The sequence below is a fragment of the Rhipicephalus sanguineus genome, chromosome 6 (genome assembly GCF_013339695.2).
Source record: "Rhipicephalus sanguineus isolate Rsan-2018 chromosome 6, BIME_Rsan_1.4, whole genome shotgun sequence".
Taxonomy (NCBI): Eukaryota; Metazoa; Arthropoda; class Arachnida; order Ixodida; family Ixodidae; genus Rhipicephalus; species Rhipicephalus sanguineus.
Genome location: NC_051181.1, coordinates 77331305 through 77358229, shown reverse-complemented (window position 1 = coordinate 77358229; position 26925 = coordinate 77331305). Strand labels below are relative to the sequence as shown.

General features: G+C 46.6%; 2 protein-coding genes across 2 annotated transcripts in view; both read left to right on the top strand.

The window, feature by feature from the left end:
* The window catches only part of LOC119395911 (uncharacterized), a 595703-nt gene that overhangs the window by 195715 nt on the left and 373063 nt on the right, over window positions 1-26925 (top strand). The window lies entirely within an intron of this gene.
* Window positions 24193-26925, top strand: part of LOC119397361 (uncharacterized) — a 73670-nt gene continuing 70937 nt past the window's right edge. Inside the window, exon 1 of the mRNA XM_049416539.1 lies at window positions 24193-24468. Coding sequence (XP_049272496.1) covers window positions 24193-24468 — 276 coding nt within the window. The remainder of the gene's footprint in view (window positions 24469-26925) is intronic.

The following is a 26925-nucleotide window of genomic DNA, read 5'->3' as shown; positions in this document are numbered from 1 at the left end:
CCCGGTTAATGCAACGTTAACAGGCTGACCGGTTTCGTCACTGTATCGTTTGTGACAATATGAACCTTCGATCAAGTAGACAAGGTTCGAACTTGTGCAGGTAAAGAGAGATTTTGTATGATGGACATAATCACTTAGGGCGCTTTTAACTGTAACGTCATCTTGGAGGTATTTGCAAGCCTTGCATCTTGGACCAGAACAAGGTGTCATGTGGGTTTACTTTTGCATGCACTAATATGTCCCTATGTTTCCTATTGCGGCGATACACTACCATTGGCTCATCGGGAAACGCTACTCTAAGGCGCTCGTGTCCCGTTATTATTCGATGATACTTGCGGAGGATATATTTCTGTCTAGGAGCACATTTGAGTATTCGGTTATCAATGCAAGCGGCTGGCTGGGCTGTGTTACAGGGGACTCTTTTAGCTAGTGTTGATTTCCTGTCTAAGTTACGCGCTTCGTTGTAGACCTTATTTAATGCGTCGTGCGGGCAATTTCTTTCAACTAGCGTTTCTTTTAGGCTGCCTAAGTGGTAAGTGTAGCCAATATTGTCACTACAGATCCTTCTTATACGCCTCGCCTGTTCGACACATATCCCTTGTTTTGCAGTGTCGCGGGTGATGACTAGTGTCATCTAGGTATTGTTGTCTGTCTGTCCGTTTTCTGCATAGCGTCGTCCTTAATTTTTTTTTTCGATTAATACCATAGTGTCAATTAATTTCACTGGAAGAATTGTGCATAGTAAATTTAATACTAGAGTGAAACTTGTTACAGTGGTCAGTGCATGTGTTTAGTGCGCTTATGCCAAGTTCCCATATAATAAATATGTCGTCTATGTATAGCGGAGACAGGTGAAAGGCTTTACTGGAGATGATTTGAACAGCTCTTATTCTAACTGTACCATAAAAAATTACACCATTTCCCGCTAAAGGGGACCATGAGGCGATGCGAAGCCGGAGCACTTGCACGATCGCGTTCCGTTGGCGTTCTTTGGGCATGCTACCGGCCTCGCGTCGTGGAACGCGAAGAGGAACGCTACGCGCGTCTTGTCTTCCCTCTAGCCTGGCTGTTAATTCTCACAGGGCGAGCGGGCAACGCGGTCGGCAGGCGTGCGAGGGGAGGGCAGCATAGGAGAGGAGAGGGGGGGGGACGCCCATGCGTTGGTGCCCATCGCGTCGTTGCGCAGGAGAGAATTTCGGCATGTCTAGCCCACGTTTCAGAGGAAGAGTGGAAAGGGAGAGGGGAGAGGGAAAAGTGGAGAGGGTGAGTGGAGAGGGTATGTGCAGTAAGGGTGGTCACGCCGCACACCCCCACCACCGGATTGAACTCCGCCATAAGATACTTCGCATCTAAAATGTTGGCGCAAAAAGGGTTCCCATACTAGTGTCGAACGTCTATAGGTAGTAGGATATGAATCAAATTCAAAATAATTAAGCGTCAAGACTAAATTCAGTAACTAGAGGTAAACTTCAGCATTACGTGTTTGCTTGCTCTCTATGAGTGACTTCGGGACCGCTTCAATCCTTTCAGTTATAGGTACATTCGTATACAAGGAACGGACATCTACTGTTACCAGAATGGCCTGATCCGAGAGTGTTTGTGTAATATAATGTATTATTCGAAGGAAGTGAGGTGTAACTTGAACAAAGGACCGTAGGTATTTGATAACTGATGATTTAGAAATTTTGATAGCGACTCAGCAGGTGTATTGTTAGATACTAAAGGTCCGCCTGGGATTTGGGTGATAAGTAGTTCATCGATGGAGACCTACGAAACTTCGAAAGGAGGTAGATGTGGCCTGCTTGCTTGTTTTTAGGCATCAAGTACCAGCTGTGCTCGAAAGGTGGGATTAGTTCCCTGGCTAGAAAATCCTTTATCGTATTTCGTATGCTGTTACTATACTCTTGAGTCGGGTCAGGGGTCAATTTTCGGTAGTGGGTGCTGTTGCTGAGCGGCCTGATAGCTTCGTCCTTTTCTTTTCCTATAGGTCAGATTACTATACTACCACCTTTGTCCGCAGCTTTTATAAAAATGTCCTTTCTGTTTGAGAGTTGTTTGAAGGCATCGCGTTCTGCATAAGTTGAGTTGTTAACCTACCATTGTTAAGCTGTGCTTTCTTCCGACAACCGTAATTCAGCGAAACGTGTATATCCTCATTTTTTTCCATGGAATATGACTTTCGCTCTGACTCGCCCAGTTCGTCACGGCGGCCCCTCACTGTCTCCCTCCCCCGCCTTCGAAGTTTCCGTTTCCCTCTCCTTTTTTTTTTGGGTTGGAGGAGAGGGTATGAAGCATATACGCACAAACGCCAAGGAAATCAGTTGCAGCCTTGAAGAAGGCAAGTCCACTTATTGAAACGTCGGCTCTAGAATACACCCCTGTTTACAAATTTCTCATCGCAGGTTTCATACTTGTAATTTCGCGCGGACAGCGTTCAATGATTGCGCACTTTTCGCTTTCGGGACGTAAGCAATTGTCTGTCAATATTTTGGAATCCCTTCGCCCTCCGACCCAGCCCTCTTCATCGGTGAATTTGCTGATGATGTCTCGGCTCCCCTGCCAGTGTGAGGCATTTTCTGAGATTCTAGAGCATGGTTACTAGCCAGGATATTGGCCTTTGATTGTGTCTCCAGCACATTCATTTTCAGCTCTAGCACGGCCTAGGTATTCAATAATATTTTTGCAACTGAACGCCATCATTGCCTAGGAGTACAACATCATCTGGCCTCCGAAGATTGTATAGATATTATCTTTCAATCTTTCCAATCTTTACTTGATTAATATTTCTTCCCAGTCAAGGGGTTTTAGACATCTTTGCAGTGAAAAACAGTAGAGAAACATGGGTGATCCCTCCGTCATAGGAATCGGTATAACACGAAAGCGAAACGTGTCTTCACAGCAGTAGTGCTTATTGTGTAGTGATATATGACAGCTTGTACAATGTCTATTCGTGTTTGGCAGCTATAGCGCCGTTTGACGTGGATGCACCCATGTTGACAGCATGTCTCTATCGCGACGACTAACGCCCATGATCATGATTAAACCGTTTTGGTAGCTGACGGAGTCAACATATATTTAGACACAGTGAATCGTGAATCCCGCGTAAGGATGATATCAACAAGCTCTTAATCAACACTGGTACCCGGTATGCACTTCTTCAAAGCGTCGTCAATTAAGGAGAGAAACGGCACGGTGTGCGCTTTCTAGTAATGGATAGCCGACGCCTGTGCTCATGCATACACTAACACACACTGCGCTTCAGCAACACGGGAGGTAGAGGTTCGTAGCCTGAGCCGCAAACGCGTGCATCCCGCTGGTTTCTGTCTCGCAGGCGCTGCTCTGGCTACACCAAGGCACGACATTCGCCCGTCGAAATCGCGTCCTTTCTGCAACGCGTATTGCAGCAGTTTTGTTAGTCGGTGCTCTCGCAATTGAAGCAGTCGGCGGTGGAGAAATCCCGTTGGTGCACGTGGAAGCTGCACTACTCTGATGAGCCGACGCACGCTAACATGAAGCCAAAGGCATAGAACGTAAATGTGTCAAGGGTGCCTCGGCGACGCCAGCATGGCCAGTCTACCTCTCTGGTATCGAGACGCTTTAACCATGGCCTACGATATCGCGTGCAATCTCGGAGTAAGCGCTAGTAAGTGTCGATCGTGAAGCATTACTTCTTTTCACATCTCACAGACGGCGGTACTGCCCCGCTCCGCCCGCCGCGAAAGAGAATGTGTGAAAGATATAAGACGCGTTCGCGCCGTGTCGAGCATCTCTCGGCTTAGCTTAGTCGGTAGCGCGTCGTGCGCTTGCCGTCGCGGCAGCAGCGTCGTGGGTTCGAATCCCAGCGGGGTATCTTTTTCTTGGTTTTTTTCTCTCACCCATTGGTGTCCATTTTATCAACGTCATATCCGTGACGGATGTACTTGGTGGACCCCGGCATAAAACACTTTCGTGTTAAAAAGTGTCACCTGGTATGGCCCCTTCTGCTGATTGCATTATTTTGCTTTTCTTGTGGGAAAAAAAATGGTAGCTGGCAGATAAGCTTCGTGTACTCCTTGTGATGCAATGCTTCCAAGACTTCTGGTGTCTACTGAGCAGTGTTGTACGGAACGGCGTTCCAAGGAACGACGTTGCAGGAACTAGTTCCTTTTTGGAGGAACGGAGGAATGCCACCGTTCCATTGAGGATCGGTGGAACTGTAACGGTAAGCCGTTACGTTTACGTGGGAACGGCAAAGGCAACGGCGTTCCTTCTGTAAACGTTCCTCGGCATTGAACAGGCGCACGCACGCAGCACATCATGCAGAACAGGTCGGCTGGGTCACCGTGTGAGGCGCAAGATTTCTACAGTTCGTCTTTCTCTTTAATAAGGCGTCCCCCGGGGGCGCGGGAAAGATTTCTTCTGTCACCCGGCTGCGTGAATAGCGGTGAAGAGGACCGAAACGCAATGGACGTGAGTGCCGCGGTGGCGCCTGTCCGGTGCCTTCTAAGGAACACAAAAGAAAGAAGGCAGGGAGGTTAACCAGACAGCAGTCCGGTTGGCTACCCTACGCCGGGGGAAAGGGAAGGGGAATGGAAAGATGGGAGAGACAAAGAGAGAAAGGGGGGGGGGGGAGTGAGAAAAAAAGGAAATGACGTTTGCGTTTGGGCAGGCATTCCTTATACATGCGAGTTACCCCCGTGGCTATCGGTCTATCATTTTTATTATAGTTCATTTCCACAGCCGCCGCACCGATGACGTCTGTCATGCAATAAACAATACGCGTACATCCAAGCTACATTCTTGTTGCACCCTCTGAGTCTGCCCTTGCCCCTACGACTTCGACTGGCTTTGTTCTTGTGTACAACACGGCAGTACCCTCAAGCGCTTGATGGAGTGACTCTTGAACATTGCCAATGAAGTGCTGACGAGAAAACAGGTTCGGCTGTCGGATATCATCATAATCATAATGATCAGCCTGACTACGTCCACTGCAGGGCAAAGGCCTCTCCCATGTTGCGCCAATCAACGCGGTCTTGTGCTTGCTGCTGCCACGTTATACCCGCAAACTTCTTCATCTCATTTGCCCGCCTAACTTTCTGTCCCCCCCTCGTGTGTTTGCCTTCTCTTGGATTCCAGTCAGTTGCTCCTCATGACCAGCGGTTATCATGCCTACGCGCTAAATGCTCTACCCATGTCCATTTCTTCTTCTTCATTTCGACTAAGATGTCCTTAACACCCGTTTGTTCCCCGACCCATTCTGCCCTGTTCTTAGCTCTTAAGGTTACACCAACCATTTTCCTTTCCACTGCCCGCCGCGTAGTCCTCAATTTCAGTTGAGCGCTCTTCGTAAGCCTCCAGGTTTCTACTCCGTCGGCAAGTACTGGTAAGATGCAGCTCTTATATACCCTCGACACCTATCGTAAAACGCTGTTCTCTTCCGAGACTGTTGTGCATTCCTTCAGTTTTCTGAATATTATTTTCAGATCTACCTATCTGCTTTCCTTGTCCAATTTAGTAATCATGAGTTGCAATTCGTCCCCGGAGTTACTCATACAGACATCGAGATGCAACTCTTGATGAGTGCGAACAAGGGCCTTTACTATAAGTCACGAATATCTATCCTGGACATTATTTTCCACTGACACTGCAATACTGAATCAGCACTCATTTGGATGCGGTTTCATGTGCGAGAAACTTAATTATATTGGTCCATGTGTGGAAATTTCTACTTGAATATCTGAAGCGCAGTATTCTGACTGCGCATTTGAAGACTGACGGGGAAAGTGCCACAGGTGTTGCACTTGAATAGACGAGCACGAAAGTTGCTGGTAGCTATGTCTGTAGTACGGCCGGTGATCTATAAAAATTCGTCTTGGAGCGCTTCTTTAGGTTCCTTTTACCTACATATAACCTGCTGCCGGTGATGAAAAATTGGTAAAATATATGTTGCTTCATGTGAGCTTTAAATTGCACACATTATTTCGCCTCAGGATTATGCGGCACTACATTTCGATTAAAATTTCAAATATAACGTTAATGTAACGACACGTTCCTATTTTTGAAATGTAACTGGAACGAGTTCCTTTCGCATTAAAGGAACTAGTAACGGCAACTCGTTCCAAGAATGGAGAGGAACGAGCTGTCGTTCCTGTTTTAGAGGAACGTGTACAACACGGCTACTGAGACGAATGCATAATCGTAGTCTATGAAGCTATATTGAAGCGGTTTGTGGATATCAGATTTCTCAATTACATGATTGAATGCGTGGCTGTGGCGCATTGTGTATACAGTATTTTTTTCTGAAGCCACCTACCTTTTAGTTAGCACACTTCCGTCCCTTCACTAGAAACATATCGGAATTTAGCTGTTTCGATGTCATGATAGTTCGTTTTTGACTGTTGTGCTCATTCCAATTTCCACTACCGTAAAATCCTCTGCAAGCGGCCCCCATAAATTCACCGTTAATTTCAAATCGCTCGCGTAAAAGCGCCTCCACTTATCTGTATACGTTCCCGCCCCTCGGCTTCCGCACCCTGATAGCGCACGCGTGTAGGCAACGCTGGATTGCTTGAATCCCACCCGACCTAATCGTTCTTAGCGGTGCAATCTCTCAGCGGCAGCGCCTGAAATTTGTCGTCAAAAATAGATTTTTTTCCCCCCGAATAATGGTGGCACGCGACCTATACGCGCGACATCGATAACCATTTGCAGTTTCCCGTGAGCAATAGTGTGGCCTTCGAGACCTGTAGCTTCATTTTGATGGTGGTACCTATGACGTAATTAGCTAGTAAACCTAAGACCTTTAAAATGTGTGTCTTGCCCAGAGCTGTTGCGTAGGCGTACGGTTATTATTGGCGGTGCTCGTGTTTCCGCGGCCTGCTTCCGATTATCATTTGATGACTTCACACGTTTTGGCGACTTGTTACGCCGTGATGACCTCATGACGCGCTGATTTTTCGCATCACTCGTGTTGATGCCGCCGATCATAGGCGTGCGCAGGGTTTCCCATCGGGGGGGGGGGGGGGGGGCGAAGGTTCATCGCAGCGCCCCCCTTCTGCTAAGTCAGTGTACGGGGCAGATTTTGCGCCACCCCCTCTTAGGTGACTAGGGGCGGGGCGGCCGCCCCCCCCCCCCCTCTGTGCGCACACCTATGCCACCGGTGGTCAATTTTTCGCGTTCAGGGAGGCATCCAAGTCTTTCGCATTAAAATCGGTACCACGGTTACGCAGATGTCATCAGTCCATCTGAAAACTAAAATAATAGCGGAGGGAAACCGAATTTTTTGTCAGGGCCTTCTTTTATTAGGAAGATAAATGTATACGGTTCCAAAATATTAATGATAATAAAATGATGTTGTTCTGTGGCGATTGGTGTAATTGTAAATCCAGCGCTTAATGCAGCTCAAATCCTGCGAAACATGAGCAAATGCATAGCACGGGCCATCCGACGATTCCCGCTTACAGAGTTCCCGCTATTCAGTTTACCGAAGTGTAGTTGACGTCAATGTATGAGGTAAGCATGAAGGGTTGCCCCGGCACGAGTAAAATCTTGTTATAGAGATTCGCAAACTCAGTGCGCGACATGCGCGCCGGTCTTTCCTGCGCTTTATCGACTTCCCGCAAGCTGTGGCAGTAGAGACACGTGTCGTACGCTGCGAGTTCAGTAAGGTTGTTTTTCCCTTCAGATGTAGCGACGAACGCGCCGGAGATGCGTCTGTGGAAGGAGCGATCACGTGCTTGGCGAGGTGGTGGCGCCCTCTCTTGCGTGGCGCAAGTGTCAGCAGCATGTGTCCCAAGCGTCTTAAGCGATTTTAAGCGAATTATTGCGATAACTTCTTCATTTCTTCTGTTAACGATATCATTTAAGACCTTGTTCGTTTATTTTAACAAGATTTTAAGCATTGTTAGGCTTGTTCTCGGCCTGTGATGACCTCGCGATTTTGAGCGTGACCATGTGACAGAGACACTGGACGACAAGCCAGGCCACTAGATTGCTACGCACTTAATAATAACAATAATATTAGTAATAATAATATACTCTCGTGGGGGAGTTGACGTCTCCCCCAGAACAAGAATGGCCAAAACGTTGTCTTATTCTTCTCGCCCATGTATATGCCATGGCAGATTGTTCTTAAATGATGGTATGTGTCAACATGCGCCTTTGCGTGCCAAATCCACGATGTGATTATAAGGCACGTCGTAGTGAAGGGCTCAGGAAATGTCGACGTGCACTAATATCGCAAAGTACACGGGTCTTTAGCACTTTGTCTCCCTCAAAATGCGAGCCGCCGTGGCGTGTATCGAACCCTCGACCAGGGGGTCTGAAGGCGAGTACTGTAAACTCTGTAGCACCGTGGCCGACCTTTATTCCGACAGCAGTCGGTCCTCCAAATCGTCGAGCGCGCGGCAAAAAGGATAAGAAGTATGTCACAGTGCAGGCGTCTCTAAATGGCTTGCGTACAATTTATAACATTATGACGTCACAAGAGATGGCGAAATTTCTTAACATTCCGCGCTAATAAGGCCATGCTTAATAAAGTTGTTAGGCATTTACGTTTTGGCATTATTAGCGTAGAAATACGTCCACGCGTTTTCTTTTTATTTACTTATCTTACAGGCTGAGTTGGTATTATAAGAGAGACGGCACCAGGAGATGAGTACGTTATTAACATCAGGACAAGCCCATCTCCTCAGTAAAGATATTAGTTCGTTCAAGCTCCGTATTTTATCAGTCATTACCTTGAAGCTCGCACCCATCAGTATGCTCTTTTCATTACTAGGTATCCCTTTGAGATTCCAACATCTATCGCTGCATGTGAAAAATACACATGACGCACAGGCAATGTACAGGCACAGGTCGAAGGTCGTTCCAGTCATTGGCCCCTGGTAACTTGCGAAAAAGTTCTTACTTTCTGGATTGTATGCGGGAGGTGCTGGACAGTGCGGTTATTCCCTGGAACAAAAAACCGTCAGATGCCCGCCTCCTTTTTTGGCGGCGATATGCAAGCATAGTGAGGCGAAAACCATCTCCAACAGGTCTAAACCGTACCGAAGTGCCCTTCGCATTGGTCATTTCAAAATACGTCACGGCTCACACATGTGCGGCGGGGGATAGCTTTAGACCTGCGTACTTGAGAGATAGCCTGTGAACTAAGGCGTTTGCCCTGAGAAAAAAAGAAAGCTAGGTTTACTGACGGTCGTTCTGTAAGTTCGCCCATAAGCAGATTTCTTGTCCCTTGAAAACGAATCCCTCAGGGAGAATGAGACATTCTGCATCAGGGGATGCCCCTACGCCCCATTTGTCGACTCTTCAAGAACTCAAACTTCGCAACGGATCCAAATCTGAAAATGAGGCGATCACGGGCTTCTCACAATGGCCTGCCTTTGATCATCGGCTTTACGGCGGTAAAGGTGCGCAGTAAGCAGTTCTCAGGATGCAGCCTCACCTGTCCTCGGCCGCCACTATCTCAAAAACCTGGGTGACCATGAGCTTGCACTTTAAACAATGATAGGGCGGTCGACTGAGCAAAGCTATGGGGTAGATTGCCCCCCCCCCCCCTTAGATGAATGGGGAGGGTAGAGCGACACCCCTCGCCCTGCGCGCCTGCCTTGCCCCCTCTCTACACAACTGCGTGACTTAGAACAGCCTCCTTTCTCCTCGTTACATCAGAACCTGCTGATTGGCTGGCATTCTGTCTGCAAGAAAAGGCAGTGGGGAACGTGACAAAGGGTCTCCTTCTCCCAACCCTCCCCTTTCCTCCATATATATGCCGCGAGCTCCATGAATGGGCATTATTCGCAAAATTTTTGTGCGAGAACTGGATTTCACGACCAAGTGGTACGTGTTCTTTGGCTACATCAACTCGTGGGAAGTTCCTAGCGTTTCTCTTGCTTCCAAGTTTCGGCGGTGCAGCGACTCTCCTGCTTTTGATACCCAGTCAGTAGAAGGTAGGGTGTGGTTATGGGATTACTGTTTGTTGAGTCCATTCAAAGGAACGCATATTTTGGATAGTTCCGTCGAGCGTAGATTTTGTTTGTTCTAGTGGGCCTTTTACTTGATATTGTAATTTCTGATTTGACAGACAAAGAATCATCGTATTCTGGAAACAAGCATCGCGTTGCCAGCATATCAGTATGCAGCCCAGAGCTGTTAAAATGATCACAGCGACCATTGACAGCACGTAGGCACTAGCTTTTTTTTTTTCAGAGGCACTTTATATAATGCAATGCACTGCGATTTACAAGTCCTTCCCGCTATCTTACACCTTTCTGTAGATAGCTACGATAAATATAAATAAATTGCTGTATCATTCGTACGCAGGAAGCCATGAAGTTGGCCATGGAAGTGCCCCGCGGTGTCAAGGAGTGGCCGTACTCGTTTTCATCACGAGTCGGCATCGTGGACACGCACTGCCACCTCGACTTTCTCTTCCGGAAGTGTAGGCACAGTGGCTCCTTCGCAGACTTCAGGAAGGCGCATGCGGTCACGTTCCCGAGGAACTATGAGGGGTGCGTGGCCGTCTTTTGCGACCCTGAGACCTTCAAGAAGGTATGTAGCATTTTGTGATAACACAGGGAATTCAGAAGTTTTTGGATAGTCTAATGTGGTGAAAAGGGGTAAAGAGAGCTTTTAGATAGCGCCATCACGTGATAATCCCAACAAAGTACCAATAATAAAGCTGCGATTGCATTTTCACTGGAATACCTGCAGTGTTGATTAATGTATTTCGCAAAACATAAAGGTTTAATGGGGAGATGTCTCGTGAGTCTACTCATTCAGATTCATATCGCGCCGGCAGTCTGAGCCTAACAGAGTCCGGGTGAGTAATAATTCGGCGAGTTCGAGTCCGAGTGAGTCCGGCTGAGGAAAGCATTGGTGAATCTGAATCCGAGTTAGCCGCACCTTTTATTGTCGACCTATGGTGCTATCTAATCATCTTCAGCATTACTATCGGCCTCATATCGGCTCACGATTATACTCCAGTCCATTCACACGCATCTCGACGCACCAGCGTTCATGCGCCACCTCAATATTTATTGATAACAGGCGTGAGTTATTGGGAAGCAGGTGCCATGACCTCCCCCTGCAAACTCTTTCTAGGGAAGTTCTTGGTAAAAATATTTCGCGTGAGTCACGCATTTTATAAAAACGTTCTTACTGGACTGAAACGAATGATAACTCGTATTTCAAAGTACAAGATAAAAAGGCGTATCCTAAAGCACCGATTGTGCGAGATACTGACGTTAAAGAGCATTGACACCGTGATCGAAACAGCTAATTTTACGCTGACGGACGCATGAGTCGACTCAGTCAGGCTTTCTCAGACCCAGGTGAAGCCGTGAGTGCGTGTGAGCACGGCTGAGTAATATGTTGGTGAGCTTGAGTCAGAATGAGTCCGCGGTTGCAAAACTGGTCAGTTAGTCTGATTTAGTCCCACTAGGGAATCCTTTGTTGAGTCTGTGAGCCCTCAGAGCAAAATATACTTCTTGAGTGAGTTCCACCTTTTTGCCGACCTATGCGTATATTAGTGTATACGTTGATGAACGCTTTAGTCTTGGCTAAACAAAATAATTCTTTAACACGGCACGAAAAGAATGAGTCCCGCCTTACAGAATATATTTTTCTTTCGCGAAGAAATCATCAATAACAAATAAATGAGCAATACAAACCAGCCCGATCATGCACACTGCTAAGTTGATTAGCGATTTAGAGCGGCTGGTTCAAGTGTAGTACGTCTAAAACCACTTACTCTAACATACGCATCGTTGCTAAATCGTCCTAGAATCTTTCGAGAAATCTTGCGCAGGTCTCGGACAGTGCCCTCAAAACAAATGGAGCGTCCATTCGTCGCGCCATGTATTGAAAATATTCGCACTATACTCGGATGTTAACCATCATAGCTCCTTGCGCGCACGTAAGCTGAGAACACGAGTCTGACGCTGTTGTATCCTGCGTACACGTAGCGGAACGTCTGGCGGGGACTGCTGTCCGAGGAGGGCGTATGGGGCGCGTTCGGCTGCCACCCACATATGGCCAGGCTGTACAACGAAGACGTGGAGGACGCCATGATCGCAGCGCTTGAGCACCCGCGGGTGGTCGCCCTGGGAGAGATCGGCCTCGATTATTCGTCCAAGTAAGTGCTTTTTCCAGATATTCAAAAGGCGGTGGCAATTCAGCTAAAGATGCTGAGTGTTCTTTTTAAAGTGAACCAACATTTCGCGAACTGACCCGGAAGTTGTGGCATAGGGCGTAGGCATTATTTGCTCGTGAATGGGCGTGCGAATGTACAGTATATATTCGCAAAATGAAGCGGGGCAATTTAGGGCTAATGCCCGTTCTTTCGTTTGCACCGTTTCCAGTTCGCGCCATCTATCGAGTACAGAGTGCGTGTTCAGTCAGACTGTTCAGCAAATAACTTCGTTGCTGCACGAGATCGGTTGAAAATTTGGTTGACTCTCTGCATCTTGTTTGCGAAATTGCGCATGCATCCCGTAAGACGCCAAACCTACGTTAGCACCAGGTAACATGCCCTAGATTATCCCCCTTTGTCAGGTGTTTTGTGTGTTCGACAAGCTTCACCGGGGAGTATCGCATTTACCCATTGAATATAAAGGCCACAAAATCTTGATAGCACGCTGTTCAATCAATGAGCATAGAAGGATGTCACCCTTTCAAGCAGTGTTAACTCAGATGAGACATATCAGCGTACCTGAACAATCCCTCTCTTGCGACCCCAAATTCTCGTATTATGTTCCATGTGTTGTTATACCGCATCACTTAATTGGACATTTGTTCGTTGCAGCAACAAGTGCGACCACCTGATGCAGCAGAGAGTGTTCCGGGCACAGCTGCACTTAGCCCGCAACGGGAAGCTCCCCCTCGTGATACACTCGAGGGATGCCTCGATGGACACCCTCAGGATCCTCAAAGAGGTACGGTGGCTTTCTTGCGGCACTACTAATTCAAAGTACGCTTTATGACGAGCCCCTTCAGGTGCCGCGTACACATTCTGTACGCGATTTGTTATCGGCAGTCGTCAGGAGTGTTTCGTATATATGCTGGACGATCTGAAAGAATTCAACGCTGTTCTAATGTAGTTTGTATTGATGTAAGCTTCAGTGTGCGGCGTAGTGTGAAGAAGTTATCTCACCTATGAAGTTTGTTCAACGCACCAGTAAACGCAGCAACAGCGAAGGAATGAAGCTTTCATTTGTCCTAGTGCTTGCAAGTAAACAGTGATTATTGAACGTACTTCGAGTGCTTATTCGATCATTTTCGTGGAGAACCACAATAAGACAGGCACATATGAGTAGACACATATTTCCTGATTTAACTGCTCCGCGCTTGTCATAGCTCACTAGAATACCGCCAAATCAAGGTTCTGTCATCTACTCTTCTTTTTCTTCTAGTTTTTCGCTCCAGCTACTTGTAGTAATTAATTGAGGATTATTTAGTATAATAGCTGTCATTTCGCGTATACATGCGCGTTTTTCTCAGAGCTTCATAACGAGGCCAAGAAAACTCTGATTGATACCTAGGAAGCCGGAAACAATTCGGGATGATTCTTCATTATTTCGAGTATGATGCACAACTTCGCATGCGAGCTTAAAAGAATTATGCAGCCAGAGTAACTTTTTATTGGTACATATTGTCGACGCTGACCGGAACACACAATCAGTGTGCGCGAGGGAGTGGAAGTAACCTTGGCCTAATAGTAATATCTTATTGCCTTGGTTTTTGTTGGCCTGGTCCAAGTCGTAAGGAACAACATGCATGCTGATCTCTGGATAACTTATTACGTTTAGCTGCAATTTCGGTGATGTTTCTGTTCACGTGCACTTATGAGAATGACCTGCAGGTAAGGTATGGTGGTTAAGGACAGTTGCGTATTTATAATAATGTAGTCACGAATCGCGCTGCTCCTGCACGCTCATTCATTAGCAACATATAGCACTCGAACAAACTTTTATCAACCGCTATTTTTCTACGCGCCATTTCAAACAGTGACCACACTGTTGTAGCAAGGTCCGTGTATGTATTAAAAAACTTTTCCGGTATTGTGTTGCACCAACCAGGAGATGCCCGTGGACTGGCGGATCCATCGACACTGCTTTACCGGAGAGTGGACGGAGGCACAGCAGTGGCTCGACGCCTTTCCAAACCTCTGCATTGGCCTCACCCCGCTGTTGGGCTTTCGTAACGCTGGTCCACTTGCCGAGGTTGGCCGAAAGATCCCTCTGGACCGCCTGCTGCTGGAGACGGACGCGCCATACTTCCTTCCAAACAGAGTACGTGCAATACCCATATTACCAGTAGATAATGTTACCTCTATTGCATGAATAATGAGAAAGTCATTAAAAAATTATTTGCTCAGCTTTTATCATAATATAGACTAAGACCATACGCTCAAATTTTCAGGCTTATGGTGACTGTAATAATGAAGATACACGTTTGTTGCAAATATGGCACAACGTGAAGATGTGCGAGCGACATTGCTGCCGTGGTTGAAAAACAAAATCTTACTGACTTCGTTCTTTTTAGTGTCGTTTGTGGAACAAAGCAAAGCATTTTTTTTCTCGTATTCAGGCATAACTGAACCCTTCACTTCGCGCATTTGGCCGCCGACATCTATGTGCAAGATGGCCGCTTACATGTTTGCCTGTTCGCATGGCGAATCCTTGCTGTACTTTTCTGCCGGAATTACCGACAACTGACTGGGGCCAGGGAGCATGAGTTGCCGAGTAAATCGAAAAAGCAATTATCGACTTGCATTGGTGGGGACTTGACATATGTTTATGTACTCGCTCCAATAACCTAACAATAAACATGGCAGGTACTGTCGCTGCCACTTCAGACTTTCGTAGAGCGTCTCAGAGGCTACACCACAACCGATATCCGGCGCAACAGACCTGCGCTGCAAGATGTCAGAGACTGAGCTTTGTTTGTATTTGTATAGTGCAACAAAGAGATATGGCACCATATTGCGCATTCCCTCACTGAAATGCATGCTGTGCCAAATATATTCCATATACCGATTTCCGGCTGTATACCGTAGTAGGAAAGGGAATTGAGAAAAGCAATAGCGAGCATGAAGTTTTAAGGCCACGATATGTGCTCAAAAATTTTTTTCATGTTTCGGCAGCGAGCAAAAGGTTGCAAGAAAAAAATATAGCTAATGTGTCGTTGGCATTCCGAACTTGCACGTGCACTGTGAAATCTATTTCTCGTCTGTTTTTCATACTGCTCCAGGGAAAGCAGCACTTTTTTATATTAAGTGCGTGTAACTAGGGGATGATAATAATAATATCTGGGGTTTAACGTCCCAAAACCACGATACATAACTAGAGGAATCACTCCGGATGTTTCACATTCTCAAGTTGGTCTCTTGCGCCCGCAATAAAAAATGTTAATCGGTATGTGCCAAAAATAGGACACCGTTCAATAGAGGGTTACTTGTGAAGTTACCCAGGGTAGTTTAGTGAAGACGGTGTTTGTCGACGCTACTCGCATGAGATACTATTTAAAATTTCTCTTCGTCATACTCTTTACGTATTTGCTTTTGATTAAGGTACTGACCAATAACGGTTGTATCAAATTATATGTGCCAACTGCTCATGCTCAGATCTGACACTTACGTATATATGTGTGTCCTTACACAGTTACTCTGAGTGTGTAAAGCTTTTGATTAAATACTGATGACGAGTAAATTTACGATAGATTCTTTCCTCGTCTACCATCTCGAAAGGGCACACTCGAGAACTCGGGTCTGGAATTGCATTTATAGATTACTGAAAAATACAATAGAACTTGTAGAACAACGTTGTTTTATCTCGAGTTGTACACCCTATACGTATAAATATGTCAGGTGTGACGAGTGAGTTGCTTACGTACTTTCATTCATGATTCGCAGGAGTCCGGCCGTCTCTCCCACTCCCACCCCGGGATGGCCGTGCATGTGGCCACGACGCTGTCGTCAATCCGAGGAATCCCTCTTGAGGACATCCTAGGAGAAGTGCGCAAGAACACATGGAGGATCTATGGTATCTGAGGGGCCTGTGAATCGCTAAGTAGTTTTTATTTGTCCTTTATTTCTGTGAAGCTTATTCCATGTATCAAAGCCCATAAAGCTTAAAGGGGCGCTCCAACACTTTTACAAGTAGCCGTCGACACGCTTTACTAAAGAAGAGCTTGGGTGGGGGCTAGTTGGAACATACGTCTGTGTTGTCCATGTTTTTTTCGTCCTCAACTTTAGAGCGCTAAAAAATTTCTTTTACTAAAGAAGCCTAAAAAATTTTTCGGACCCGTGTAGTACGTTCGGAGTTGCAAAGATTTGTCGCACGCAGTAATTGGTCTCTATTCTCTCGTCCCGATAAAAGCGCTGGAAGCTAAGCAGGGAGGGGTGGTAAGGGGGCAGAAGGCACGTCGCGCGCGCCTCGTGACCTTGAGCACTTATTCTTTCTTTCTTTTTCTCTTTCTTTCTTTCTTTCTTTCTTTCTTTCTTGCTTTTTTATTTCTTTCAGTACAATCGCGAGGGCGCGGGCACATGGCGGCCTCCCACGGCGGCCGCAGTAACTACCGAGCCCGCCATGATCAAATCAGTCAATGTGTGAACTTGAGTCAGTGACGCAGGGATCTTGAGTAAATAGCATCATTTGAGAATAGGAAGCGATTTATAGCTGATTTTGAACATTTATTGTAAAGTCCAGGCCGCGAGGTGCGGCATATTGTTTGGCTAGCGTGTTCTCGGGAGTGTCGGCTACCGATCGGCAGCGTTTTCTGAGCCTGCTGAAAAATTGTTGCAGGGCCCCTTTAAGCGCGAGCCCTATGGGGTTCCTTTACGTGCACCTAAATCTAATTACGCCGTTGTGCTTACCTTCAGTTTTTCACGTGAATCACTAAGTATTTTTTGTCGTTTTTTCTGTGTCATTTTAACCCATGTAAGAAGGCTTATGAAGCTGAACACCTTCGTGACCGCGCTTTTTCCCATCGTTAGTATGCTGACAATGACTTCAAATTCAAATTTCGGCGCTCTCTGAGCTCGTTTGGACAGCTAACGACATCGAAAAGGCCAAACAGCATGTTTTTTTAATCAATAGCTGTTGTTAGTTTCTTTTTTTCGCCGCGGGGAGATTTTTAAACCTCCTTCGAAGTTGAGGAGGTGAGCCCTAATGGTTCCTGTTATTGCGTCGACGTCGCTCACGGGTGCTCAAAGTAGTAGGTGACTTTCGACAGATTCCGATTAATCTGAGTGCTAATCTCTGGATGACGGTAGCAGGACAGACTCGGAAGACGACTTCGATTTGTCAGACGTCAGTACGGACAGCGATATTGCGTCAAACAGCCCCGGAACATCAGCAGGTATCCGCCAGTAAGTTTCGCTCTCTCTTCAGGCCGTTTTATCGCTTAAGCGCGTTGATTTTAAACGTATCCGGTGTGCAGTAAAGGTCACAGCTCTTATATGCGAGGTGTCAACTTCGTTCAGGCAGCAGCATTGGGCGTCGGCTGTAGAAAGGGCGGAGTTTACTCCGTGAAGACGGCGTCGAGTGAAGTTTGACCTAGCGCTCCCTGAGGGCCCCGCGCCGGCTTCTTCGTGTTGTTTTTCACCGCAGAAGTCGTCAGAGAGATTGGCAACGACACATATAAGTATGCGTGCATGCACATTTTCGAACAGCCAACGCACAGTGAGACAACCTTTGTTTCACCGCGTCGAGAAACCGCCTCTCACGGTGGCATGATAGGCACTAGTTTTTAAAATTTTTGCATTTCTGTATATAACGTTTTTTCCTTACAGAGGATATATTTGGGCTTTCATTGTATAAAGGGTTTTCGTTCAAAACCAATATTCCGATTTTTTTTTTGTTTACGCAGGGCAGAGTATCGCTGATGTTTTCGGGAATTTTTCTTACTTTTCGATGCATTTTTCTTTGCATGATAAAATTTTTGATAATATTCGAAAAAATTTGTGGTTTCAAATTAATGCTGTTAGAAAGACCAATGCTTATTCTATCAGTTGATACGCTACACTTTAGCATCATTTATTATCTGTGACAGGAAACAACTACCCCAAATGACCGATATTTCCGCGGTCACGAAAGTGTTAAGCACGAGTCCACTCGGGTTCCTTAACGTGCACCTAAATCTAAGTACGCCGTTGTGCTTACCTTCAGTTTTTCATGTCAATGTTTCTAATGAATCGAACCAATAATCTCGTGTTTTGTGACAATGCTGTAATCTCTCACTTTGGAATGTGGTATCGTTTGTCTGAAATGCGCGCTTGTCGGTACATCTTGAACTTCGGAAAAACAGCGCTCAGACGGCACATATAAAGCAGTGACAAGACTACGCCCCGATTAGCAACAATCAGTTTTATTTCGCCGTATCAGAATATATACCCACGGAAAAACAAGAACAAAAATGATATCAAGAAAGCGCTGTTTTAACGGCACACGCGCAAAAGATTATTCAATGATCGAGACGCTCTTTCTTGAGCAGGTCTACGGAAGCAATGGTTACAGATGCGTCACTGCGCGTGTGAATCACATGCGCCTCTTTCAATGTCCCCTCTTAGCGCTGTTTCTCCGAAGTTCATCATTGGGGTTCAATGTCTGAAAACCAGGATATGATTACGAGGGATGCCGTAGTGGAGGGCTTACGAGTTGGTGGAGTTTTTTAACGTGCACCTACATCTAAGTACACGGCATTTTGGCATCCATCGAAAACGCAGCCGCTGCGGCTGGGATTCTATCCAGAGACCTTCGGGTCAGCAGCTGAGCACCATAACCACTGGACCACCGTTGCGGATGGATTTTCTAGGAGGCACAATCTATTATGATTCGGAGCCGGTGACTTACCGTAATCGCTGTGTTCATGCGAGACTTACACCTAGAAGTAAGGGCTTATACCTTTGCTCTGGCACCACTGGTGCAGGTTGACATGTGAATGTGTGATTCTTCACGCGCCATGGTGGTCTAGTGGTTATGGCGCGCGACTGCTGACCCGAAGGTCGCGGGATCGAGTTCCGGCCTCGACGGCCGAATTTTCGATGGAGGCGAAAATGCTTGAGGCCTGTGTACTTATATTTAGGTGCACGTTAAAGAACACCAGATGGTCAAAATTGCCGGAGCCCTCCACTACTCTCTCATAACAAAATCGTGGTTTTGGGAAGTTAAACCACAGCAATTATTATTGTTATCTTTTTCACAGTATTTTGTAACGATGCATCTGTCTTACGTACACGATTGAATATTTCAGTGCAAGTTGCAAGTGGTTTTGCATATCGGGGGCAAATTACTGTGCGCGTTGTCTAGGCATTAAGCTACATATGTTGTATGTATACTTCTTCGAATGTTCAGCAGCAACATTCAATGGATGGTGCAGATTGGTGAATCGCGCTGTGTGTCCTGGGCAGTATTCTGTAAGTGTTTGTATACGTCGGTTGTCGTTTCGTTTTCGAGTCAGGCTTTGCAAGGAAGCGACGCGGATGGTCTGTGGCTGCAGGAAGTGAAGATCGACAGCATCGTGGTTCGCCAGCAGCAGCGGCAGAGGATCACTACATCGGTGCCCACCGCCACGATGAACGATGTGTGCGTGCTGTTCGGGGTCTTCCTGTGGAACTTAAACTCCAAGGCCAGCGCCAACGTCATCCAGGACTGGTTAATGAACTGGGGGAAGGACCTAGTCGTTCTGTTTCCAGCGGTTTCGGAGCCGCCACCAGTGCAGCGCACATTGTCTGCATTATCGTCGAAGGCCGTTTCCAGGTACGTACCTTGGTAGTCTCCGATAGAATGACTCTACTTGCATCACGTGTCGCCACGAAAAGAGGCTTGCATCCAAAATTAAGATTACTAGCAATACTCAAGAAGCATTTATATGCGTCCCATATTGCTTTATATTCGGCCATTCTATGCTCGCCTACGTAGTGAAAATTCTCAAAAGATTGGTGTCTTGAAAAACATCTTCGGTGCTTGACCTACAAATTCGTCGAGACGTAATGAAATACTTGATACGCTGCCAAGAATTTTAATGCCGCACTGTACCCTTGTATATCTGCTGCTTCTAACCGTACAGGGTCTCCATTCCACTTTAGTTGGAAGTAATATGGTGCACTGTACGTAACAATAACTGCTTGACAGCGACAGTTATCAACCACGTGCGTGTGCGTCTGGAAATTGTGCAGCATGGCAGCGAGGGCCTTTTTTGCGTTTACAAAGATTAACGTGCTTTGTTATTGAGATCAGTGCTACACATTCTTGTGTTGCATTACAACCGAGTAATGGTGGACGTGATCAATAGTTTAGCAGTAAACTTCTCCCCCTTCAATTCAAGATAGCTGGGATCATACCTAGTACCTGTTAAGGAGATGAAAAGCTGTGATCATGCTGGCTCGAGTAATTTGCAGCCTTAGTAAGTGTTTTACCATGAAATTACTGCTTGGTAAATCTTCCACCGATGATCACTTGTTGCACAACACTTCAACGCTTCGTGTTAAATCACTAGTAAATTGCAAAATAGGCAGGACTAGTTTTGTAGCATGCAGAATACTAATAAGTTCAACAAGAGGTCAAGCTAGCCAGAATGGCCTGTCGGCGTGCTGGTATACTAGTATGGTGCCTAGAAGGGGCAGTGTGACGGTCGCCATATGCGCGCCGTGGGAGAGCGGCGCACAAAGCTCGATGACATTCTTTACGCCGCTAGGGGCGCGGCCGTCGTCGGGAGCGCGCAGGCGGCGCGGGCGCGCGGTATCTTCGCCGCTACAGCTACAGCCACTGCTACAGCTGCTACAGCCACGTGTATTTAGCACAGTGTGCAAACTTCCACACCTGCAACTGTGTTTGTGTGATTTAGACGCGCACCATGTGAATGATTCCGGATAGTGACACACTATTACCATGTCAGCAAAAGCAGGTACGTGTTTTGTGTCTGGTTGTAAAAGTGGGTACGAGTCTTGTCCGCCAAGGGTGTCGTCGTTTCGAGCTCCCAAGGATGCATTGAGACGGCAGCAGTGGGCCCGTAATATAAAACGGGACGATAAGGAACTAACCAACGACTGCGTCGTTTGTGAACATCACTTCGAGGCAACATTTATATAGAGGACTTATCGTCATGTTATTTATGGTGAGGTGGTTGAACTTCCACGCGATCGGCCGCTGCTAGCAGAGGACGCCGTTCCTACAATCTTCCCGAACGCACCAAAAGACCTCACAAAGAAAATGCCGACCAGAAGGAAGGAAAGAAACCAGTGTGAACAAGGTGAGCCCATGACTAAAAAAAGGACTACTGTAAAACAGCAGGCGCCGGAAGAAAGTGAACAAGTAGTAGAAGCACAACATGCTGCAGAATCGGAGTTTACCGAAGCTGTACATACTGACACGATAGAAGTGGAGCCGCAGAGCACGGAATATATATGTGTGCCGCAACATCGAACTTCCTCACACAAGCTGGAACAAACTATCGTTTTTCACTGAATCAGGGGCCGTCACTTTCGGCCTTTGCGAGTTAGAGGATGCCGTGTTGGATCATGTATACTGCTGCCGAAATTGGTGAAGTTTGAACAGGGCGTTGAGCAAGTAGGAACAGTCAGTTGTTCCGTTTTTTCTTAAGGGCAAGCTGCACCTAAAACGCAATGTTTCCTCACCAGATGAGGCGCATTTGGTGCTGAACAGCGCACATTCTCTGGTTTTATGTGCTGGCTGGTAGCTGCGCAACGAAAGCTGCTGAACGTACAGAGGGAACTCGACATGATGAAGTCTGCCAATGAGCAAAATGGAGATGAGGCATTAAATGAATGCATTAAAAGTTGCCTCAGAAACAACAGGTGGCAATTATGGCATGCTTCAGTGCAGCTAAAAGAAAATCGAGATGTGGCATGCTGTATGAGAAGAATTGGATCCTAGAGTGTGTGCTTCGCATGAGGAGTCCGAAGCTCTATGAGCACTCGGAAGCAGAAAATTCTCGTCCTGCCAAGCCGAACTTGTCTACAGCGTTCTGTGCGCAATTTCAAGAGTGGCTTCGGATTTAATGACACTGTGTAGTGCGAAGACTGAAAACACCCCTCTTCGAAACGTTCAAGTTGCGCCCGAGCAGTTGGTATGGTTTCCGCGCGAACCGGAGCTTGTTTTTCTTTATTGATGAGTGCGGGGTGTAACTAGGGAACAGCAAGAATAAAATAACTTGAGGAGCACCTCGTATCCGCGATGAACGTCTAACACAAATTTACATAACACGGGCGACTGTCAACACCCTTCCGCCGTACGTATCGCATATCTCGCGCAGAGACTGGCAACTCAATAAAATTGCTCAAGTTGAAGTTTAGCGTGCAACAAATGCATGTCCGCATAACGAACAAATACGCAAAAAAGGCAAAAAATATGTATACACACACACACATATATACTTAGCCCTCAGCCACGCTGTACCAACACCGCTGCACGCGCTCCCGACGCGCGCAGCGCCTCCTAGACCTGCCGCCGTGTTTCATTGCGCGTATGTGCACCTTCTGGCCCCTGCCCGTCACACTGCCCCTTCTAGCCACCATAATACTAGTTTCATATGACTTGCACAAGGTGGATGCTATTCAGAGTACAAACCGCCAGAACACTGCAAAGCGACATGCATTTTGTGTTTTTTGCCTTTGTAGACCACAGGAGTGCCAGTAACAAGTTCGCTTATTGGGACACCCCCCCCCCCCTTTCCATCACGCAGGGCCCAATGAAGCGACTTCAGGGATATGTCTGCGCGCAGTGGCGAATTGTCGAGATGATCGATACGTAGCCACAGCCATCAGGAGCAAGTCAGCATATCTCAGCCTCATGTCGTACAACAGCCCCTGGAAGTCGCTGTATCCACGGCTCCCGCAGTGTCACAGCCCCTGCATGCCGCCAAATCAGGGATTGGTGCAAGAGGCTCCAGAGGCAGCCAAAGCCGAGCATATTGTGATGCCACAGCCCCTGGATGTCGCCATATCTGGGCCTCGTATTGTGGACAATCCCCAGCACTAGCGTCTGGAAGTCGCGGTACCCGAGTCCTTTGTTATGGATGAGGCTCGAGACGACGCCAGATCTGGGCCTCCTGTGGTGCGAGAGAACGTGGAAGTCGCGAGATCCAAGCCTCCCGTGGATTCTCAGGTTCATGGCTACCATGGTGCCCAGACTAACAGTCTACGCTTTCCCCCGACGGAAGCGAGATTTCGACCCCAACTGGATTCGCCTGGTGACGAAGGGTGTGCACCTCGACAGAGCTCTCGCCTGTCTGCTTGGCTTCATCAAGCTTTTCTGCAGGCCCGATGATTCTAAGGTAAGCAAGCTTTCCTTTCGTTGGGGGGGGGGGGGGGAATATAGAATGAGATCAGCTGGTGTCCACATTCGGCTAGACCATCTAAAGCAGAAGAGGCCCGGTCCAGATTGGAGAAGCGCAAAAAATACTCCCCTAAACTTCTCGGAAGGCGTAATGTCAGGCCATCTGGCTCGTGACGTCAGTAGCGATTGCACGCTCATTGCGGCATAAGTATTTGAGCATGAAATGCCGTTCTGTTCTCACATTGAACCGACTATAGTTCGTACTAAAGTACGGTAAAAAAAATTGCTAAGACTAAAATTTGTTAAGCATTTGTAATGACAAAAACCAATTAGAAAAATCTACGGAAACCTATTCACGTCTATACTGTTCATGTGAAATTCTTTATACCCCGCTCCTTACTTATTACGCATTGAAAGTGTTACTGGAAATAAAGTGAAACTGTATTTCTTACGAAAAAATAATCTGCTTCTGCTCAATGAAATAATATTTGGCTAACTATTCGATCAGCAAAGTTATTGAGACTTCTGTAAGATACATCATATTTGAAATTGAAAAGTGAAATGGCCTGCGTTCCGCATTATAAGAAAACAAGAGGCAGGGAACGAAGCGGTCTAGCCTACAGTCGGATTATCGAGTAAATCATGATCTTGAGCTGGAACACCGGGTGCTGTCATGAATTTGCAGAGCCGCCAGGTGAAATTTCAGCTACAAGGATTTACGCTGATGGTTCAGCACGTTGATTTGTGGCCTAATGTATACTATAGTGGTCCCTGAGAAATGTTTTACATCGCGCGAAGAAAACGTCGTGCTAGCGGTTATCGTTTCATTTGCGCCTCAGGTTCTGCAAGGCAGCGACGCGGATTGCTTGCAGCTAGAAGAGATCGACAGCATGGTGGTTCGCCAGTAGCTGCGGACGTGATGACCGGCTCCGAGGCCGTTGCCACGATGCACGACGCTTACGTGCTGTTCGGAGCGTTTCTGTGCAGCGTGAACTCCAATCAAGGCACCATCTACGACCAGGACTGGTTCCAGAAACGCGTGAACGACATCGTCGCACTGTTTCCAGCAGTTTTGGAGTCGCCACCAGTGCCGCTCTACAGCGAGTCGCAGGCAGACGAACTTTCCGCCTTAGGAGAACGGTGGCCCTACACCGCAGCCCACATCGTGTGCACTATCGACGAAGCCCGTTTCCAGGTACGTAGCATTTGGTGGCAGTCAAAGATTGAATTCTTTATCTTGCACCACGTGTCCCGTCAAAATGTGAATCCTAGTAATGATTACGACTACTCAAGATTAGCTTAGATGTGTCCCATTCTTCAATATACTGGGCAGTGCTCGGCGTTTCTACCAAGCGGAAATTCTCAAAAGTTACACGTATTTTGAGAATTTAAGCTCGGTAGAAACACCCTGGGCGCTTGAACTGTTATGCCTTCTGGATGCAATCGCATGCTTCATGTGCTCCCCTCTATTTTAATACTGCACTATATCGGTGCGATTGCGCTGCTGCTAGGCCTACAGCCTTTCCTTCGCTATATACGAGGAACGTGCGTGCAAGTCTCGTATTCACATCTTATGGCAGCGAAGGTCTTCTTGCGCTCCAAATAATTAAATTTTTCTAGCTCGAGGGTCACTGCCATAGTCCTGTATAGCCCTGAATTATATTGATATAAGAAATGATCAATTATTTTGCAGTGTCATACGCATGATGGGCTCTGTGTGCTATTTCGAAATCTTGTTCAGAGAATTTTGGATACCGTTTCAATTGAATATGGAAGGGTTCATGATTAGCTTTGTTAGGGAAGGTGGAGAGTTAGCGATCATACTGGTTTGAGTCCCTTTCCCAATTACGTGTTCACGCATGAGAGGGCCGTTTCTTTCTTCTTCCATTGACGATCCTGAGTCAGAATGCTGCATTAGATTTCATTCGTTTAAAAGGAAGACAGATGTTACGTAACAAAATAGGCCAGACTAAGACTACAAATGTTATTACATGTGCTACAAGAGGTCTTACAAGTCAGAATTTTTGCCTTCATGCTCGTTTGCTTGGTTTTTCATGACCTGCAAACGGTAGACTAGATTCAGGATGGGAGTTTCTGGAAGGCCGCGAGGCCACCTTATTCGTCATCTATTTCGTGCTTTTGTACCTTCGTCCAGACAGACTAGGGTAGTAATATTATTGCTAGCCGAAAGGAGTGCCGTTGACAAGTGGCTTGTTTTTTGCCTCTCTTTCACATCACGCAGGGCCCAATGGAGCGAGTGCAGGAGTATGTCTGCGCACACTGGAACACTGCAGAGATGATTGGGGTGGAACCACAACCCTTGGAAAGCGCCACATCTGAGCCTCCAGTGCTACAACAGGCTGCAGAAGTCTCCAGATCCCCGAATTCTCTGTTGTCAGTGCCCCAGGAACTCGCCATATCCATGACTCCTGTGGCGCAACAGCACCAAGATATAACATCAATAGCTGGTGACACAGTGTAGCGACGCCGACATTGCTGTTGCCTGCCTGCGTGGCTTCATACAGCTGGTCTGCAGGACAGATTTCCAGGAGGTGAGTAACGTGTTTTGTCAATTGTGCAATCGTAGAATCCGATGAGCTGGTGAAGTACGGTGATAAAGTAGGGTAGTAAGATTTATCCGCACGAAATTATCTTGTCCCAAAGATTTGCTTAGTCACTACGTATTCACCAAACGCAGCTCCCTTTAAAAAAGTTACCGCAATTCTTTGATGTTTATTTCGGTCCAAACCGAGTTTACTTCTTTTTCAATTAGAGGTAAACTTCACTGAGAATTTCATGAACGCAGTTGCGTGACTTCATTAAGAGACATCATAATTTAACATAGAAAAGTGAAATGCGGTAAATCACGGTTCAAAGTGTGAAATGAGACAAGGCGCAGAAAAAAAAAAGCAATCTTGCTTACAGGGTGACCAACGTATTAGACAGTTCCCTTTATATTGCGTGAAAAAGGAGCCGAATTGTGGTGTTTTTTTTTAACAGAGATATGATTCCGAGAAGCAATGAATCTAATATTTGCTGATATTAGTTTTGTGAGAAAATATTGGTTTATATATTTGGTAATATTAGTTGTTAGTTTTCAGAGTACGAGTCCAATACAACCAGAAGCGAATCAAATGAATATTGAACAGCTTTCGAATGAGGAGCAGCCGTTTTAACTGCAACGAGATATTCAAATAGCTGTGTGCGTAAAAAGCCCTCAAACAATTTTGCACGGTCAGAAAATGCTAGCTATGCGCTTACAGTGAAGGCCATAAGCGAAAGAATGTATTATCGCTTTCCGTACGGGATAATCTTCGCAACCCGCTTATTTTCATATACTATACGTACGCAACTATATTATACATGCTGTCACCTTTACCTTCATTTACTTTCATCACGTGCGTAATTATTGAGTCCCACCATTTCGTTAGCGTTATCTATGCAAATGCACATCGGAGGTGACATTTTGCTTGCGTGGGTAATTTAACATGGAAAGAACGCGGGGGGGGGGGGGGGGGAGGCAATGTTTTTCTGATCGTTTAGGTTCCTCGCTCGGCTTTATTGGTGGTCCTTCTGATTTTGCGATGGGGGCCGGTCGTAGTGCGTTTATTTCATACAGTTGACCACATTTACTTGCACATACAAACGAGTT